General features: G+C 33.9%; 1 protein-coding gene across 8 annotated transcripts in view; it reads right to left on the reverse strand.

Moving 5' to 3' along the window:
• SBNO1 (strawberry notch homolog 1) overlaps positions 1-21,594 on the reverse strand; it is an 82,477-nt gene that overhangs the window by 13,179 nt on the left and 47,704 nt on the right. For all 8 annotated transcript variants that reach the window (XM_001364811.5, XM_007489924.3, XM_056821872.1 and 5 more), the window contains 20 exons: positions 21,186-21,286; positions 19,296-19,392; positions 17,779-17,939; positions 17,464-17,597; positions 17,231-17,321; positions 15,411-15,572; positions 13,170-13,305; positions 12,951-13,056; positions 12,683-12,836; positions 11,991-12,173; positions 11,568-11,665; positions 10,481-10,632; positions 8,787-8,984; positions 8,358-8,522; positions 8,087-8,259; positions 7,590-7,721; positions 4,810-4,945; positions 4,273-4,385; positions 4,081-4,152; positions 3,441-3,540 (listed from right to left, as the gene is read on the reverse strand). In XM_001364811.5, the coding sequence (XP_001364848.1) occupies positions 3,441-3,540; positions 4,081-4,152; positions 4,273-4,385; positions 4,810-4,945; positions 7,590-7,721; positions 8,087-8,259; positions 8,358-8,522; positions 8,787-8,984; positions 10,481-10,632; positions 11,568-11,665; positions 11,991-12,173; positions 12,683-12,836; positions 12,951-13,056; positions 13,170-13,305; positions 15,411-15,572; positions 17,231-17,321; positions 17,464-17,597; positions 17,779-17,939; positions 19,296-19,392; positions 21,186-21,286 (2,664 nt within the window). The remainder of the gene's footprint in view (positions 1-3,440; positions 3,541-4,080; positions 4,153-4,272; positions 4,386-4,809; positions 4,946-7,589; positions 7,722-8,086; positions 8,260-8,357; positions 8,523-8,786; positions 8,985-10,480; positions 10,633-11,567; positions 11,666-11,990; positions 12,174-12,682; positions 12,837-12,950; positions 13,057-13,169; positions 13,306-15,410; positions 15,573-17,230; positions 17,322-17,463; positions 17,598-17,778; positions 17,940-19,295; positions 19,393-21,185; positions 21,287-21,594) is intronic.

Below are 21,594 nucleotides of genomic sequence, written 5' to 3' on the forward strand. Positions count from 1 at the left end.
TCTGGTAGCTTTGGAAATAAATCTGGATATATAATGTAATCCACACAGGACTCTGTCTAAGCATGGAACAGTCCACATGAAATGATAACAGAGTTAAGAAAATATACACAGTGACTACAACAATATAAAGGCAAAAAATAGTCACCAAAAAAAGGGACAAATGAAAAATTCTGAACATGCGCATTCCGTATCTTTTCAGACACCCTCAATGTACTGATCATGTTTACTGATTTTTGCCTTTTTTATTTAAAAATATTTGTTATATGAGAATAAGAGATGGCTCTGGGGGAGATGAAAAGAATAATGGAGAAAATTGAGATGATTAACAAAAATCTCCATAAAAAATATCTCAAGAGAGACATACTAACATTTATATTTTTAAATTGTCATAAACATTTTCCCAACACAACATTCTATTCTCTACCTACTTGTTTGGTCCCATCAAGTAATACTCAAGAAGACATACTCTGTGGGATAGCTGGGGGGCTCAGTGAGTTGAGAGCCAGGCCTAGAGACGGGAGGCCCTAGGTTCAAATGTGGCTTCAGACACTTCCTAGCTGTGTGACCCTCTGCAAGTCACTTAACCCCCATTGCCTAGCCCTTACCACTGTTTTGCCTTAGAACCAATACACAGTGTATTGATTCTTAGACAGAAGGTAAGGTTTAAAAAAAGGGGGAAAAAAAGGCATATTCTGATATGTTTGAGCTAAAAGACTAAGATTTTTAATAAACATGAAATAACAACATTTTGGCCTTCTGGGACTTGGGTTTAGTTAATGCTAATTTGGAACATATCTATTTACTCTGAATCATTCTACTTGTTTATTCATTTTCAAGCCAGTTAATAAGACTAGATCTGCATTTACTCCCAGGGATTAAAATGTGCCCATCTAATAAACAGGCAGTCAAGTGGGGACCTAGAGATTAGAGAATGGCTAAAAAAAAGAGGTGGCATGAATTCAATGAATTATTTCACCCTGAGAAATGATCAATATTAAGAACTCAGTGAAACCTGGAAAAGTTGTGTATAAGTAATGTAGAATAAGCAGAAATGGGAGAGCTAAGTTTACATGAAGGCCACAATAATGTGCTCGTCACTGCGTGAACCAATGGTGACTTCACAGACTTGACATTGAAGCAAGTTTCTCACCTCTCAGAAAGAGTTATGTGTGAAATGAGAAATTGTCAGATATGACAAACACACTGCTTTATTTTGATTACTGGAAAATGACAGTGAAATGGGAAAAATATTATGCCAAAGTTTGTTTAGGGAAATTTCAAATATGCCTAATTAGATGAAGAAGCTTATAACAAAATGGTAAAGTGAACTGAGAAATGTTATGATCATTTTTGATTCGTGACTATTTCAGAGTTAGAACACAGACAGCTATTTCTGATCAAGTTTCATAGGTCAAACAAAATAAAGAACATAATTTAGGCAAAGTTCAAAAAGTACAATGGGCAAGAAGGGCTTGCAGTGAAAAGGACAAGCTTGAAAATGAAGAGAAAGAGGAAAGAAGAAAACTGGTTTTGCATACCAAAAGGGACTACAATAGATGGAAGATTAACAATAGACATAGTGGTTCAAAAGAGAAAAAATATCCAAGAAAAGAGCTAATAAGAATATCTATGCTTTCATATAAGCAATGAACCACATCAAGAAGAACTAGAGAAGCTAATGAAGCAGAGGCAAAATTTAATTCTCACTCAGGACTCATGGGATGAAATTTAATGATTGCCCTCATTTTTAAACCCTTACCACCTTCTGTCTTATAATTGATAGTAATTATCAGTTCCAAGGCAGAAGAGCAAAAAGGGCTAGGCAGCAACTGGGGTTAAGTGACTTGCCCAAAGTTATATAACTAGGAAGTATCTCCACCTCCACTTAGGAGGTGAGGCCAAATTTGAACCTAGGTCCTCCTGACTCCAGACCTGGTTCTCTATCCACCACTAAGCCACAGAGCTGCTCTCAATGACTAAAATGTCACCACACCACACCCTCTCTCTCATATATCAGTGAAGATCAATGACTAATGGTGAAACCTTAAAAGCCTTTCCAATAAGAACAGGGGCAAAGCAGATGACCGTATCATATATAGTCCTAAAATTGCTAGTCATAACAATAAAACAATAAAAAGAAACTGAAGAAATAAAAACAACCAATCAAGGAAGGAACAAAGTTATTGCTTTTTACACATATGATCTATAGAACCATAGAAATTAGAGTAATAACTTCAAATAAAGATACAGAATAAGCCCACAAAAACCAAGGTTTCAGAATGTTGCCCATGAAACTCCAGCAGGAGAAAAATTAATTCCTTTCATAAAAATAAGAAAATGTACAAAAAAATACCTGCTTTAATGAAATATACTGGAATTATTTTACCATAAAGAATAAAATAGAAAATACTTGCACAAAAATATTCATAGCCACACTCTTTTTTGTGGTGGCAAAAAAAAAAGGAAAATGAAGGGGTGACCCTTGATTGGAGAATAGCTGAATAAATTATGGTACCTGATGGTAATGGAATACTATTGTGCTGTAAGGAATGATGATCTGGAGGCTTTCTATATAAACAGCGAGAACCTCCATTAACTGATGCAAAGTGAAATGAGCAGAACCAGAACACTATACACAGAAAGTAAGACATTGTGGAATAATCCAATGTAATGGACTTTGCTACTAGTAGCAATGGAACAAACCACGACACTCCTGAAGGACTTATGGGAAAGAATGCTAACCACATTAAGAGAATTATGGGAGGAGAAATGAAAAGAAAAACATATGACACCACTTACCACATTCATATATGGGTATGTGATTTGGGGTTTAGGCTTTGAAAAAACTGCTCAATAGCAAAAATGAATAATATGGAAATAGGTATCAAGTGATAACATTTGTACAACCCAGTGGAATTGCTTGTTGGCTCTGGGAGAGGAGAGGGAAGAGGGGAAGGAAAGAAAATTAATTATGTAAACATGAAAAAATATTCAAAATTAAAATAAAAAATAAAATAGGTTTAACAGAGGAAGAGATCATTACCATTATTGCGCAGTGCTTATCTAATGAAAATGTTATCTAAATTCAGTGAATGTCATATCAATCTGCCAAAAAGTTATTTTACTGTACAAAATTCAAGAATCTCAAGGGAAATAAAATTAGGAGAAAAAAGGCAATAACTTTCATGCCTAACAAAGACAAGGAAGAGAGTTCTTGACCAAATATGATAAAGAAAAGACTATGAAAGATCAAATGCCAAATTCTGATTATAGAAAATTAAAAGGTTTTTATACAAATAAAATTGTTTGAGGTAGAATTCAAAAGGAACTGATTAATGAGAGGAAAAATATGTATTAAATTAATTTGCTGTTTTCACTCAAATAGTTTTAAAAAATTTATATTTGTTTGTATCTAAATTCTACTATAACTAAAATTTTACCTTTGAAGAATTCTCCTGGATAGTCAGGAGGTGGTGATACCATTGGGGAATCTAGGTTCACAATGGATTTCATAACAATTTCCAAAGCATTTCTACCATACTGGAGGGAAAAGAAAAAAAAAAGGAAAAATAACACGTAGGTATTAACAACTAGTATAAAATTAGCATTTTGCTTTGTGACATATTATTGAGCCTCTCAATCAGAGATGTAACATGTATAATTGACCAGAGTTTCCAAATTATTTTGAAAGCAATGTCATTAATTCTCAAAATTCTGGGCTTTCAACCATAAATTTTTGAGAATTACAAGTCGATGCATAAGTAGTAGGTAAGAAAGATTTTAATACAAGATTTAGACTCTTGCATTACCCTCAAAAACTACAACTGAAAACAGACAAAATTTTTACCACTTATCCTAATTTATATTTTATATTATTTATGTATCACATATTACATTAATTATAATTTATACTATATAATTTGATACTAAGTATATGTTTTAACAATACATTGCCTTGGCATAGTTTAAGAACTAAAATGAAAATCATGAAATATTCTTCTCATACTAAATTGACTTCACTAATTTTGTTGAAATAAAGTGGGATCCCCTCCACCCCATAAGATTATAAGCAAAATATACCTTGTTATCAAAGTTGAACCTGCTCAAATCTCTAGATTCTGTTGCTCTTCGGTCACCATGTGTAAGTGCCCCCTACCAAAAACACACATTTTCAAAATCATAGCACAGTAAGTTCCTTTTATTGTAGATAGCCAGATAGAATTCACCAAATTGAAATTACCCCCGCCAAAAAATTACTTCAGAGGAACTTACCAAACTCTCTAGTCTTTTAGCAACTATAGATGCAAATCTTTGCTCTCCAGCCAATTCAGAAATCAGAAATACATATTCTGGAGCAGTAACTTGGTTTGATCTATGAGTTCTTCCTGTATATATTAAAAAACAAACAAAAAATGTCTTTTAAGATTATTAGGTCTAGCCTTAACGTCAAGTGGAGTTAGTATTCAGTAAGACTTGAAAAAGTAAACAAAAAACTCAACCAAAGATTTATTTGTTTCTGTTGTAATCAACACAATAACTTAGGGGTAGGAAACACTATTCTTTCAGTAGGAATATTCAATAGTAAATAAATAAAAATGCAGTTGAATCATAGCATTCTCTTTCTCATTGGGAATCTGTAATGAGCTGAATCTGTAAGAGGATCAAAGTGTAGAAATTCAGTCTCCTGATTTATTAGTCTGTTAGTGAAACAAGCTAAAACATAAAAATTAATGTTCCTGACACTATTGTCCTATGCAATCATTAGTTTAACAATTTTGCTACTTGGAAGTAAAATATGGTATAACTCACCAAACTGCTGAATGGCCCTATCAGCACTCCAAGGCAATTCCAAAGTCATATGTACTCTTCGCCTTTGATTTTTAGCTCGACGATCTGCTTGTAATGAAATACCTGAGCTGGCAGCTTCTGAGATAATGGCAATATTCTAGAACAAATAAACACAAAGTATAAAATATCTCTGCAAGCAAAAGGAGGATGGTAGCACTCTGAATACTCAATAAGGAACTACAAAATTCAAAATCTCCATGAGAATTTGGTGGCACTTATTAAACTTTCACTTCAAAGTATATATAACAACATTCAGAAACCTCATAATTAATTTGTCATACCTACTTTAAACTAAAAACAGCTAAGAGGACACAGTAAGATGGGTTAGGGGATTGAGAATCAGGCCTAGAGACAGGAGGCCCTGGATTAAAATCTGACTTCAGAAACTTTCCTAGCTGTATGATCCTGGGGAGACACTTAATCCTTATGCTCTTCTGCCTTGAAATTGATATTTAGGATTCTAACATAGAAAATAGGGTTGAGGAAAAAAAAAAGCTGGAATATTTTTTTCTTATCCAAATTATAAATCAACACCTCTCCCCAATCATCCAGTAATTTTTCTTTGTCTAAATCATACCATCAAAAAATAATAAACTGATTTATTATTTTTAAAGTATGGAACTTTTCATTAGTCCTTTAAGAATTAACAATTCAGTTAGATGGATTATAATAAAAGTTTATACGTTAAATATATAATATTCTCATATTTTTGATAAGCAGATGTGGTATTATTTGTAGCTGGTTTCTTTTTCAATAATTCTCCTATAGTACATACATCCTCAGTAAAAATGTTGTGTTCCTTATTCTTCATTCACTACCACAAAACGAGACTAGCTTTCCATTTCTTTTTAGGAGTCACTTTGCTTGATATTTTTCCATCTCTTTCTAAATTGTGCAAATGAAAGTTATGTTTTAGCTGCTTTATATAAATCTTAGGAGTATTCTTATCAATAATCTTTATAACTTCCATTTTAGTAAATACCTTTCCAACATTACTGTGAAAATTTGATATTCTTGGGTATTTCTGTGAAAAATGTACTCTTAAAATTTTAGCTTTGACATCATGGATGACTGAACCATGTCCTGGATATATTAATTCAGCTTTAATATTTAATCGTGTCCCTAAAGAACTGATATAATCATATAGTTTTCAAATTTAACATTGTTCTTTCTCCTAAAAGGCACTATAGAAAAGATAGCATTTTCCTCTTCAAAAAGGTATGATCATCTAATAAGGAAAAAGACTTGTACAAGAATATTCACAACCATGCTCTTTGTATTGGCAAAAACTTGGAAAATGAGGGAATGGCTGAACAAATTGTGGTTATCTGTTGGTGATGGAATACTATTGTGCTCAATGAAATAATGAACTGGAGGGATTCCATGTGAACTGGAATGACCTACACAAACTGATGCAGAGTGAAAGGAGCAGAACCAGGAGAACATTGTACACAGAGACGGATACACTCTGGTACAATTGAATGTAATGGACTTCTCTACTAGCAGCAATGCAATGATCCAAGACAAGTCTGAGGGACTTATGGGAAAGAACACTATCCACATCCAGAGAAAGAAATGTGGAAATAGAAACACAGAAGAAAAACAACTGCTTGATCACATGGGTCGATGGGGATAATTGGGGATGTAGACTTTAAATGATCACCCTGGTGCAAATATCAATAATATGGAAACAGGTCTTGATCAATGACACATGTAAAACCAAATGGAATTGCTCACTAGCTACAATAGGAGGGTGGGAGGAGGGGAGGGAAAGAACACGAATCATGTAAACATGGAAAAATATTCTAAATTAACTCATTAAATAACATTTCCCAAAATAAATAAATTAATTTTTTTAAATGGTTATCAATGTGTTCAGGTGCCCACAGAATTCTGAGAGTGGCTTCTTCTGTAACAATCATATCTCCATTGTTACAGAATTTTGATTTCCTATAAATTCTTCCTTGAAAGCATTGCATAGAAGCTTTTTAGTGCCACATTTAGTGCCCTTATTGATGCTATTACATATGTCTGGTGCTCTGATTTGGTGTGAAAAGAGAAATTTTTGTTACCTTTTTCTTTCTGATCACATATTACAGATAGAAACATGTCTGACACTTACAGTAACAACTAGTTGGTGAAGAACTTAGTACTTATCTAATCTTGAATTTAAAAAATTATCATGAAATAAAATCTCTTCAGGAATAAAATAGTTCCATTAGTACCCAAACTTGTCAGTTACAATACTGTTAAATAATATACCCATGGCAAAGAATAATAAATAAAAACAAACAAACAAAAAAAACCCATGGTGTAAGATTTGCAAAGCATTCTACATATTATGCCAATTGACTCAAATGAATCCATTTTTAAAAAATCCTTATTTAAGTGGAAAAAGTGAAAATGGTTATATAACATGCTTTTAGGTGGTTTCAGAGAAGTCAGTCCTGGATTTTCTATATGAAGCTTAAAGGGAAAGTATCAGTTTTCAAATGAATCATTATCAAATGAAAATATGCCAAAGGCATAAAAAAGGATTAACCCTAATGATTGTAAGGACTCCTAGGAAAACAGTTCCATTACATTATTATCTGAAAAAACAAAACTACTATTGTTACTTAAGCCATTATTTATAATAGCAAAATTTGTCCAGATAAAACCATCCCTTGAGATTTAAGTAATATGCCTTGTACACAGAAAGCACTTTAAACTTGGGAGAAAGTGATGGCTGACAAACTTGCCTTATTCCCATCCATGAATCTTTGCTTTTCTGTTATGTTCAAAATTTCCACTGGCACATCAGCTTCAGACCTCGACTCATAAGATATGCTTCCGTCATCGTTGCTTACTACTCTCCCCTTTCGGCCAGTCATCTGGATAAATACAAAATGGTTACTTTCAACTGAGGCAAGAGATCATGTGGTAAAAGATTGTTGAATACAAAGGACCATACTTTTAATCATCAACTTGGAGGGAGCTCATAGGGTATTTATATGGAAACAGAATTAAGAGGTCAACTAGCTTGAGAGGAAAAAAGGGGGGAGGAGCTCTGAGGGCAGAAATCATTACTTGTCTCAAGTTACAGAAGGATTCATACCCACTTCACTCTCCTACTATGAAAGACCCCCCAAAAGGAATGATAAGAATTCCCCAGATTGTAAAAGAAAAAACCAAGATATAAAAAAGTAGATTAAAAAAAAAAAAAGGTGGATTCTTTACAGGAGAGCTCTCTAATTACCTCTGCCACATTCTCTGGGCCACCAAGCTCATCAATTAGTTCATCCAGCGTATTAGGAGGAAGATCTTCAGCTAATTTTTCCAATTTGTCTAACAAATCTTTCTTCATCTGCTGGGCTCTTTCAACAGCATCCTGACTTGTTACAAGGCTGTTGCTGTTACTATTACTGTTAGCTATATTTAGAAAGTCAATGAGTAGAATCAGTATTAATCTTCATTAAAAATTATGTTTAAAACTATGTATATTTCCTCTAGAGAAATTATAATCATACCTTGTGTATTATTAGGAGTAGTGACAAGAGATGTAGAAGAAAAACTTGGTCGTTTTGATCCTAGACCTGACGCTAATAAGGCACTTTGAATAGAATCTGGATCAATACTTTTTTTCTTTTTTTTCTCTTTGCTTTTCTTGTGGTCCTTTCTGATTAACCAAGGATCTAAACATAATAGAAGAAATAAATTCAAAGATAAAATGAAATTAAATTTATTCCCATCAGATGAGCTTGTGGCTGAGCAGTTTTAATACATAGGCTACTGGTAAAAGGTCTATTTCTAAAACACTCGGGTCAAACAAAACTTTACAGTCAAGTTTTACTCTATTATATTATTGCCTTGCACAAAGATTATATTTTTAAAAAAAGTTCAAACAACACAGCAACATTATTTTTAAATGTATTGAGGATTTAATAATGTTAACTTGCCATCTTCATCATCTTCACTAGATTCGTCCCGAAATGGGTTGAAGTCATCATCATCTCCAGAACTCATATTTTTTGAACTCTCATAGTCACTTTCTTCATTATCAGAGGCATCAGACTCACTTCCACTATCATCAGAACTGCTTCCAGTAAGGCCACCAATTTTCCGTGCTTTTTTGGCCTCTCTGCTAATTTCTTCCCCTATATGGCATCAGGAAACAAACAAAATGTGTTGGCTTAAAAGATTTTTAAAATTTCCCCAACACCAGATTCAATATTTAATGCTAAGAAATGATCGTTTTAAATACATTTGCCACGACAAACATAATTTTGCTCAAGTTTCCCTCATATCAGGTTACAATATAACCTACATGCATTACTTATTAAACACCTACTGTGTGCCTAGCAGCCTCTACCCTCAAATAACTCACATGTATTCTTATAGAGAAATGGAATCTTGATAAATAATCTACCATTCTGAAGTAATTTAAAAGAGGTTTCTAAATGTCAGCCACATTAAACTATATGTGCCAACCATCCAGGTATATGGAAATTTCTCTTTGATGAATCCATTAAAGAGGCTGAAAACTTTACACTTACTCATCTTAAGACAAGAAATAGTGAATTCTAAATAATGATCAACAAGTAATTTTGAGAAAGACTAAAAATAATTTTCAATTGTCCAACAAATCTGACCAGTTTAAATAACAGAGTAGAATTATGTTTCAACAATAGCAAGGTCAATAAAATTAAGTAATTTTCATTTCTCAGTTAACATGGAACACAATGTCTGCTAATGCAGATGGCAACAAGATCTATTGGGAAATTTTTGGCTATCACCTGAGGCTATAAATCCTTATTTATCGATTTATCACAAGTAATGGTTAATTTTTTTTGGTGGGGGATTGGAGTGGGGAATGACCAGACATATCATTCCATGGGTATAGTAAACTCCCCCCAATAACAGAGATCACATTTTCTGTAACCTAGAGATCTGTCTCAATCAGTGAGAGGTTGTGATTTAAGCCAGTACCTTAAGAGGGAAAAATTGTTCATGACCGCAAGGATAGCCATTTTTTGCCATGCTGCCTTTCTAAGCAATAGCCTTAATAAAAGGACAAATGAAGGTATTTGACACTTAAATATTGAGCCCAATGGAAGGACTTCATATTGCTTTGTAAAGTATGTTTCCTATCTGTATGACATGTGACTGAACTATCAGGATTTTGGATTTTAGAGATCCTGCCAACAGTTATGAAATACAAATTCAACAATGTGATAACTTGATACATGAATGGTTTTACTACAATCCTCTTCAAAACTAATTTGATCATTTAAGTTCTGGAAGTTCCATCTTGCCAGGATCTTCACATTTTAAGAGTTCTCAACAGCTTTTGAACCAAATTAGGAGGCAAAGCGGATCTCTTGGGGATCATTAGAAAATGTCCTTGATATTCAATGTATCAAGTAAATAAAGTTGGATTTTTACTGGCAGGATGATGACACTGGCTCAGGTCCATGGGTGTAGTAAACTCCCCCCAATAATAGCCAAACGAGTTTTTAAAAATTGTATTTAGTACATTATAAGCAAGTATTAGGATTGACATGTGAAAAAAGCTTTCAAAATTTCTTCAGTTTTTAAGGACTATTTGATTCTAAAGTTTATTTATTACTTTCCAATGTCCTATAAGCATTACCTTTTCGTTTCTTGACTTTATTCTCCTTACAAGGACTATCTCTGGGTGAACTGTTGTTACTCTGAGCAGTCAAATCAATTCCAAGCAAACTAAAGAGTTTTTTCCTGTCTGGAGCTGGAAAGTGTTTTTCAATGAGTGATTGTAATACCCCTCTGTTTAAGGAAAAGAAAAAAAATAATTAAAAACTGGCACTCTACTTAGGATATACTAATAAAATGGCAATTACCAATTTTTCTTTTCTTCTAAATCTTTACATTCCATCTTAAAATAAATACTGTGTATTGGTTCCAAGGCACAAGAGCAGTAAGGGCTAAGCAATGGGGTTAAATGACTGGCCCAGGGTCACGCCATAGTTAGAAAGTATCTTAGGTCATATTTGAACCCAGGACCTCCTGATTCTAGGCTTGGCTCTCAATCCACTGAGTCACCCAGGATTGTTATAAGGTAAACCAATTAGTCTAATTCTCTATGTTCAAATATTTTAAATAAAGCTCAAGTAAAACATGATAACCATTTAATAAATGTAAAAATATACAAGAAATCATATTCTGCTCCAAAGTGATTATTTTGTGTATTGAATGAAAATGAAACAATATTCAGATGATAGCATAGAGAAGACATAAAGTACTATCCTGTGGCACATTGTAGGTTTTGCCTCACATACCACCTATGTGCCCCAAGAGACAGACAGAAGATGGACACAGACACACCCAAACACTCTTTGTCCCTACAATCTTTCTGAGGCTATACAGGTTTTTGTTGACGTGCGGAACACTTGATTTTGCTAAGGATTCCTGCCCCTGCAGCTTCAGAATCATTAGTCTATTAAACATTGCTGGTGCATGAAATAATCTCAGGCTGCAAAATAATGAGGCAACCTATTGAGTCTCCATGGCTTAAAAGTCTTATACATTAATTCATAAAACCTGAGTGATATTATAAAAAACCTTCCAAAAGTGAAGAATTTATACATTAGTTTTACTGCAAACATTAGAGGAAACCATTTCAATTACTGAAAAATTCCTACTTTATAGGGTAAAATATACAAGTATAACTAAAAGTACAAAAATAAAACCAAAAATATTACTTGGCTGTTGACACAAAGTCATTTAACTCTCCTCCACCCTCTTCTAAGGCTTCTAAAGTTCGAGCTTCTCCTGTTGACTGCAGACCAATGACAACACACTAGAGAGAAGGAAATATATTAAGTGCAAGATAAAAATACAAGAGGCTGGGACAATGTAGGAAATTTATGGTTAAACATTGGACATAGAGATGTACAAAAACTACTTATATTTTTGAAGATTTCTACAGGAAAAACAGATCAAAACCCTACAATATGAAAAATCTCAGACCCACCAAAAGACACCTAAAATCTTGAGAAGCCAAAGGGATCCTTCCAAACTATTTAGTGTTGCCTCTTCTTTTTACAGAAAATAGAAATAAAGCCTCCCCACCACCTCTCACATACAAATTGAGGTTGATTAGCTGAAATCTTTTAATAACTTACTTTTCCATTCTTAATTTCTTCTCGTGCCAGCTGCACAACTCTCTTAACTTTGGATGCTATACACAGGTATTTGAAAAACCTCTGATGAGCAGACCAGAACTGCCCCCACATAGATTTCTTCATTCGCTGCTCTGCATCTATAAGATCTGCTGCTTGCTGAAATCTCTCTCTGGCATTTACCCACTAAATAGAGGAAATAGCAAAAGTTTACATGCTGCACAGCTAAATAGAAAGTTTTATAAATGAAGATCCTCAGAGCTTTTCCAGGTTACATTTGAATTTTTGACTATGGCATCAATGATCAAATATAGTCAATTTTTCTTCCAGTTTCCTTGTTTTCACAGATTTGTAAGTACATTTAATTTTATATAACATTCTATCAGAGTAATGTATTTTTAGTTGAGAAAAAAATACACCAAACTCAGGACAATTATAAGGCTTAAATGTATAAATAAAATTTAAAATGTTAACTGAGTATGTAGAAACTTAAAAGCTACTTTTAAAAAATAAGGCTACTGGTTCAGTTAGCATGTTAGCTAATAAGCACTTTTGTTAATTTCATTTTTTTAAAGAAAGAAAAAAAAACCTAACAAATTCAGGAGCTATATGGGTAGAGAGACTTTTACCACACTAAGCAAAATGACTATAACAGCAAATATGAATTTTAAACTACTAGGTAAAGTCAAGCGTACCAGTTTCACTGCTTTATTATACATTCTAACATAGCTCTGGGAAAGGAGAACTTCTTCAATTTTGAAAGTCACACCAGTAAAGCTCAATTGCCTGGCAATGTACATGCCTCTCAGCTTCATATCCATAGCAACTATTTCCATGGCACCAACACCTCTGAAAAATACCAAAAAATACAAAGTAACCCAGTAACATTATTAGAGTAAAAAATTAATACAAAAAATTATTTTCATTTATAAAAAAATGATGAAGTGGAATCTCTATATTTACCTTCGTTCTACAGCTTGAATGAAATCACTGAATTCTCTAAATGGAGTTCCTTCACCCCATATTCCAAGTCTGTTCATATAGGCCATGTTCCTTGGTTCAGAAGCACCTTTAGGAAAGAGAAAAGACAAGCCCCCCGATACCCAATCATTAGTGCTAGGGGCAAGGGTGTTGTAAGGAAGAAGATAGTAGGAATATTGGTGGAAAATAAATTACCCATACCAGTGGCACTAGCGTAAACGACTCTGGCTCTTGGCAATTTGTTCTGCAGTTCCAACACAGCTAAGCCTGTCTTGGTTGGCTTTGAAGAACCAACAGGACATAAATTTTTGGCTTTGTGGCATTCATCAAATACTATCTTTGAGGAATGAGTCAAGAAATTAACATCATGAAAATAACAATCACTAGCCTTGTAGGAGAAAAAGAGCTACCCATTCTAAGTCTCTGAAGTTTCTACAATTCTTGTCTTGGGGAAGGAATATTAAAATTGGGGAGAAATAGCTGAGAAAATATGCCAAACAATGCCAAAACAAACCCAGGAACTACACAAACTTAAGTATAAAACATTTTTTTCACAAATAAAGTTAGCCCTAAGTAACTAGAGAAATAGTAATTATTCATGGATGACCAAAACGAATAAAATTAAAATAACAACCCTAACTAATCTACTTATTCAATGCCATCAAATTATCAGAAAAATTAACTTACTGGGCTAGAAAATATAAAAAAAAATTCATTGGGAAGAACCATGGATTAAGAATAGCAAAAGAACAAATGAAAAAATACATAAAAGGAGGCCTACAAGCACCAATTTTAAATTGTATGATAAAAGTAGTAATTATCAAAATTATCTGTTACTGGCTAACATAGAAATGTAGCTCAGTGGAACAGAATAGATGGACAACAAACAATATTAAAGGATTATAGGAACCTTATATTTGACAGAAATATAGATGCAGGCTATTGGGATAAGAAATCACTACTTGGTAAAAATTGTTAGGACAACTGGAGAACAGTTCAGCAAAAACTAGGTATAAACCAATATTTTACATCATTCGTTAAGATAAAATCAAAATGGATACATGATTTAGACAGAAAAGTAGATATAAGCAAATCAGAAAAAAGAGGTACAGACTAATGAATTGAAGAATTTATGAGGAAACAACAGATGGAGAGCATAGTATGATGTAAAATCGATTTTGAGTATATTAAATTGAAAAGCTTTTCTACAAATAAAACAAATGTCAAAATTAGAAGAAAGCAGAAAATTGGGGGAATTTTTTCACAGAAAGTCAGATAGAAGTCTCATATCTAAATATAGAGAACTCTTTCAAGCTTTTAAGAATAAGAGCCATCCTCTAATTAATAAACAGGCAAAAGATATGGAACAGTTTTTGGATGAAGAAATTCAAAGCCATATGTAGGTAGATAAAACAATGCTCTAAACCTAAATCTATTGATTAAAGAAACACAAACCAAAAAAATTCTGATCATCTCACACATCAGATTGGGCAGTGATTTGTCATAGTGATGGGGATGTGGAAAAATGGGGATACTCCAAACTGATCCAGATATTTTGGAGAGCAATTCAGAATTAAATACAGAGAGTTACAAATTTCTATATATCCTTAGTTCTCAAGGAGATCAGGGGAAAAGGAAAAGAACTCTTTATTCCAAAAATTTTATAGTAGCACTCTTTGTGGTGGCAAAGAACTGGAAATCAAGGGGCTGTCCATCAATTGGGGAATGGCTAAACAAATTGTGATATATCACTGTGAAGGAAAACTACTACCTCACCATAAGAAACAATAAGCAAATTACTTTTTTAAAAACTTGGAAAGAACTACCTGAGATAGAGTGAAGCAAGTGGAACTAGGAGAACATTATATACAGCCAGATTTACTATTTGAAGAGTAACTTATGAACATTCACCTCCAGAGAATGAACTGAGTAGAAACACATAATCTATATAGATCTACCAGATGATGCCATCTGTGATATGAGGAAGGGAGGAAAGGGCTGAATTTATTTAATAAAATTTGAGGAGGCATTTAAATGAAGGTTCTCTATTTGTTTTGGTGCCTAGATGAGTGAGAATAGGGGATTGTGCCTGCAGATGTTTTAAAGATATACCAATTAAACCTTCAAAGTCTCAGTGGGGAGGAAGATCCTCTGAAATACAGTTTAGGGAATCCCATTTTATTTGTAGAATACACATGGGAGTCATATTAACTATTTTTGTTCCCATGATCAGGTTGTCCCAAAGATATGCTTATCTTCATAGTTATAGATTGCACATTTATATTTTCTGAGAAAAATATAGCATTCCTTCACTTCTACAATCAATGAAAACCCTCCTTAGTGTATACTCTCCTTTCATTTTACTTGGTAATACAATTTTAAGATTTCTTCTTACATAACCTCCCGGCCTAGCCCCACTTTTTTCAAACACATAAAGGATACCACTCCATCGAAGTCATCACTACACCAATGTAGAAGCTGCTTTAATCTTGTTTTGTATTTACCGCCAGACTGACTTTCACCAATGAGAGAGGAATAGGTAGCAAAAATAACGCCCTTTTTTACACTTCCATTATGTTTGGAAGAAATTTTTCCATATTTAAACTGTAAGAGAAAGGGAAAAAATTCACAATTAACTCTACAGTTCAAAAAACACTTTTACATTCAGCATCTCACTGGATCCTTATAGCTAACTCAGACTGAAAGGAAGGGTAGGAATTATGTCCATTAAACAAAGTTAGATTGAGGGGTGGAGGTGGAACTAGAAACAGTCTTCTGACTTTCAGTCTAAGCTGTGTTCCATTTTACCACATTCTGAATGAACATTTCACTATTTTATCTAGGTGGATGATTTCCTTGGAAATCTATGTAAGTATTTACCTGCAGGGTCTAAGAGATGAGTCTGTACTTACTAGTAGGGTTTTTTTCTTCTAATTACATGAGTTTGATAGTCAAACAATACTTTTAGATAGATGCTAGCCACGGATTCTGGGCTCTTAAGTGATTTGTGTTTAAATCTTCATTTAATTGGGAAAAAAAACCACCAATAGCTATAAAACGTTTTAAAGCCCTCTGAAAAATATTTCCAAACCCCTTCTATCTTTTTGTTGAACTAAAAGTATATGAAAACACTAAATATTGCCAGCAGTAAACAGTAAAGATGATCCTAGCTTATTTGTCATTTCTAAAATTCCATTATGAAATCTTTTTCAAAATGTGTTTTCCCTTTGTAGAATTTTTTAAAAAGTTAAACTTAAAAATAAAAGTAACATGGTCAAAGGTTTATCACAACCACACTTATAAGACCTCCCAAATGTTTTGTTTTTTTTTAGTATACTAGCATCAATGATAAAATTCTAATCTCAATAGTAAAAAAAGTAAAGCACAGTGAGGCAAGTGACAACACATATACTTCTCTCATCCACTGAAAAAAACTTGCATTTGATGCTGGACAAGATACTTTTACTAATCTTGGCGTGCCATAGGTTTCCTCTCTATAAAATGGAAATACCCGTTTATAGAATGTGAAGACAGCAAAGTATTGTAAGGGGCTAAAGCTTTACGTATAAGACAATGTTCCTTAAAAGAAACAGGATATTTTTGTATTATTCTTTGGTCTGGGTTGTGGGTATAGTGTCTTATTCTGGTGTCAGGCTTATTAGAGATGGAGATGGGGAATAAGGAAAAGAGTTCAACTGCAAAGAGCTTTCCTCATCTGATGGGAGTTTTCATCTACCACCTGTTAGCCATAGCTTCATCACAGACACACTTTCAGGTACTTTTTGAATCAGAGATAACTGCTAGCTGAACAGTGCAAGAAGTGGCACCTGTGGCTAAGATGACTTGATATAGAATTCATAGTAATCAGTTCCTTTGGGCAAGGTACTATATATTAAGTCATGAAAATTCTTCTGCTATCTATAGAACCCTTCTTTTTTGGCTAGTCATTCAAGAGATTTGAACTCTAAGTAAATGATTCATATATTGCCATATTCTGTAGATGCTGAAAATACATAGAACTTCTATCAAGGCATATCCATTGGACTTTGAGGAAAATAATATTCAAAACCACTCAATAATTAAGTATTCTATCTAAAGCCATAATCTTGCTAGAAATTTAAAACATTTTATAATAAATGTAAAACACTTGTATTTACACTCAGTAAATAACAACACAAATACATATAGCATGCATTTTGGTCTCCTCACACAAGCATACCTAAAGTTTTGCCTCAATCGTACATAGTAAAAAGTTTCCACACCTTATTTAATGAATGAACCGAAATGTTTTTTGCTCCAATGTCCCTCAAATCTCTTTCAGCATCATATTTTAAATCATTTGATACACTAAACCTGTAAAAAGGAAAAAAATACAAACAAAAATTAAATAGAAATCACCTTATTCTAAAAGAATTTTAGAAACACATTAGCTTAGACTCCCCAACTCAAAGAAAGCCCAATCATTTCCACATATTTAGATAATCATTACACTTACCATAGTGCTCTTTTTCTACTCAAAAGGTAATTCTCATAAATTATTCCAGCTATAGTTCTCCCTTTTCCTACACCAGCACCATCGCCTATCAAGAATCCAGCTCGGTCTCCATTAGGTAGAAATGTTTCATGTTGCTGAAAGAGAATAGGTATTTAATGAATCATTTCATTTTTTAAATGATACAAAATTGACTGTCTTCAGACAACATGAGATCCACAATAATTTAGTTTAAAAAGCCCTATTGTAAAAAAAAAATTAAAAAAATCAAGGTTTATATTTGAAAAGTATACAGCCTTACATAATATTATATCATACCTGGGCTGCATATGTAATAGCTTCAAGTTGTAATGCTGACAACCAGCCATTATCAATGCTTTCTTCAGATATGGATGTTTTGTACCAAACATCAGGGGGTGTGACACTGGATAAAGAGCTGGTTTCCACTACTGCATCAGGATGCCTAAGGCCAATTTTTACTAAGTGCAAAAAAAAAAAAAAAGTATTAATAATTCTAAGCACAACTGTTACCATTTTTATCAAAGAGCACTATGTCTTGTTAGCTGTTAAGAAACATCTTAAGAATGGTAGAGCATAATTTATAAATGTTTCCATCTTCTGCTATGAAATAACATTTAAATATGACAAACCATCTAAAATTAACTGAATGGAAAATTGTTTAAAAAGGCATTTTAGTTAATAAGGGAGATAAACTGTTAAACTACTAAACTGCTACAATGACATCAAGGACAAACAAGCTTATTTTTCTATAAGAAATTACATTAAAGGGGGCAGTTGGATGGCTCAATGGATAAATAATCAGGCCTGGAGATACATGTTTTTGGATTCAAATCTGGCCTCAGATACTTCATAGCTGTGTGACCATTGCCCTAGAACCAAAACATAGTATTGATTCTAAGATGGAAGGTATGGGTTTAAAAAAAAGAAGAGAAAGAAATAAACCAGCTTAATAAAACTTTGGAAAATAAAGATCGGAATACTGTTTGCTCTACAATGTTTTAGCCACATAACTATCAGTTTCATGGTAAAACAACACAATATTATATATTGTCTTGGTCTTAGTTTTATTTTTTTTAAACCCTTACCTTCCATATTGAAGTCAGTACTGTGTATTGGCTCCAAGGCAGAAGAGTAGTAAGGGCTAGGCAATGAATGGGGTTAAGTGACTTGTCCAGAGTCACCCAGCTAGGAAGTGTCTGAGATCACATTTGAACCCAGGACCACCTGTCTCTAGGCCTGGCTCTCAATCCACTGAGCCACCAGGTGCCCCCTTAGCCTTAGTTTTAAAAGGCTCTAAGAGCCAAGTTTTAAAACCATTCACAATAAACTTACTTTCATTGTGAAGTATGACAGTAAATATATATATATGTAGTTATACAGGAATGATCTAAAGTTTTTGGTATTTTGTGGGCTCATGATTTAACTATGGTACACCTTTCATGGATGCCAACCAAAAAATTAAAACTAAAACAAACAACTCAGTCTCCTCCAATCCTAGGATGACAAATCAGTGATGAACTGATTAGTTATTCTGGCCTCCTGCCTACAATCATTCAACATATACAATTCTGCACTTCAGTGTCTGCTCCTGGATGGTCATTGGATGGCCTTTCCAGGTTGGTAAGAACTTTCAAAATTCCTGTTCTGCTCACAGGATCACCTCCAGATCATGAAGAGGATTTTAGTTTAGGATATAAAGCAGACTAAATATCAAGTGCCAAGTTGAAATCTGAGTTGATAATTGACAAAATATTCAAAAGAAATCTAAATCATTTGGCAAAAACCCAATTCTATGGCAAACCAGTAAGACTTACATTTTATTGGCATATATTCTGCATAGGTTTCAGCATGGCCCATTTCTTCTTCATCTTCTTCCTCTGGTTCTTCTTCATCTTTAACCACTGGTACTTTCTACAACATAAAAAATTTGCTAATCAATGAGTGATTTTCATTTTCTAGACTACTGATTATGGAAACTATAGGTTCTCATTCCTGGAAACACCACGTACTAAAGCCACACCACTACTAAAAATCTTGCCATCTGAACCTTCTCTTCCTCCCCCACAATCCAATTCAAAATCCCAAACCTCATACTTCTTTATATAAGAGATTTCTTCCTGGATGATCATGGTGTTTTTTTACTCCAAGGAGTGAAAGGCATAAAAGACCTTAGCAATCATCTAACCCATCTACAGATGAAAGAAATTGAAATCCAAGGGGTTCAATGACTTGCAAAGGGAGCAGAGCTAGGATTGACCATAATACCCCAACTATCTCTCATCTGCAATGGAGGACTTTTACCTGGGATGTGCTGCTACATTATAGGTCCCTGACCCTCTCAGAGTAGGGCCAGGGTTGGCAAGGTAGGAATGGCAACAGAAAGCAAACAAGTCCAAGTTTCCTTTTCCTTTATTCTATCTCAACTCTTTCAACTAGCTGACAATTTTTCCTATCCCACATAGATAACAGTTATTATCCCATCACTATTCTGAAAGCTCTTCCTCATGAAAGTATTGTTGAAAGATAAAATGCCATTATGCTTTATAGACATCTGGAACTGAAATTCACAATAAGCTTTTTCCTGGGATCCTAATCAATACATAAGTTTCTAGAGAAAAATCATTTACAAATTCTAAACCATCAGTTTAAAAATCAAATAGCTATCCTTTAAAAGAGGGATTATCTATATTAGCATCTTTATAGAGTTTTGCTTTTGAATAACTAAAGAAGGAGAGCTAGCTAGGTGGAAAAGTGGATAGGGTGCCAGCCCTGGAGTCAAGAAAACCTGAGTTCAAACCAGACTTCAGACAATTCTGAATGTGTGACCCTGGGCAAGTCATTTAACCTTGTTTGTCTCAGTTTCCATAACTGTAAAATGACCTGGAGAAGGAAATGGCAAGCCACTCCAATATTTCAGCCAACAAAACTCCAAATGCTGTCACAAAGAGTTGGACATGACAAAATAACAACAAAACTAAAGAAGTACTTTCAATTCTTTTCTGCCTAGTGTTTTCTTCCATTTCATTGTCAAAACTCTATTCTGGTCCATTACACATTATCTCTACAATTACTGCAATAGCCAAACTTCACCCCCCTCCTATGTCCATTAGTCTGCATACTACCAGTCTAAAATTTTACTAAAGCACCCACAGCGGGCGGGGTGGTGGGGGGTGGGTGGGTGGGTGGGGGGGGTGTTTGTTTGATTTTGTTCAAGAGGCAGAAGGGTAGTTAGTGTACAAAGCTCAGATTTTAGTCACCAACACATACTGACTATGTAAAACCTAGGAAAGTCACTGCTCTTTTCAGGCCTCAGGGTCAGAACTAACAGTTGTAGAAATGCTGGTCTGCCATGGAAATAGAAGATACCTTATTAAGACCAAATGAAATCACAGGTCTGATTAAAAACAGACAATCTAATCCATATTCTCTTACTCAAAATATATCCAAGGTTTCCACAGCATCAAGTTCAAGTTCCTTCTCAGCCTGCCACTCCAAAACAATGGTATCAACCTAATCTCTCCCTTCCCCTCCTTTAGTATCTGTCCATTCTAGTGGAACTTCACCTCCCTCAATGCAAATGCAAGGTCTATGGAGCTCAAAATAACATACTCTATTCATTTTTGAGGTCAGCTAGGAACAAATGATTATTCAACGTATTTTCATAACCCCAAGGAAATATAGCCAGATATTCCTTGAAAACTCACCATAGTGGGAGAAAAACTTCTCATTTTTATGTCATTTATCCATATTCGTGCAACTTCCTTATTAGAAGCTTCTTTTTTGACTGTTCCGTTGCTGACATCAGCTTTAGAAAAAGAAAAAGTCACTGTAGGTTTTTAAATATCAATTTGATTCTTACCCTTCTATGATTTTGCTATAAAGTTTGTCTACCCTATAAAGACTTAAGATATCATTATAGCCATACAGTTACTGGTTTCTCAATATTTATTTCTTACAGAATTTACACCTTAGAATTTTACTACCATAACTTACTAGATAGGAGAATACTTTTATAACAAGGAATCCTTTAATAACAATTTTAACCTCAATTAATTGGTTTATCAATAGAAAAAATGTGGACACAAGAGTTTATGAACATAACAAAAACCCAAA

The sequence above is a fragment of the Monodelphis domestica genome, chromosome 3 (assembly GCF_027887165.1).
Source record: "Monodelphis domestica isolate mMonDom1 chromosome 3, mMonDom1.pri, whole genome shotgun sequence".
Lineage (NCBI taxonomy): Eukaryota > Metazoa > Chordata > Mammalia > Didelphimorphia > Didelphidae > Monodelphis > Monodelphis domestica.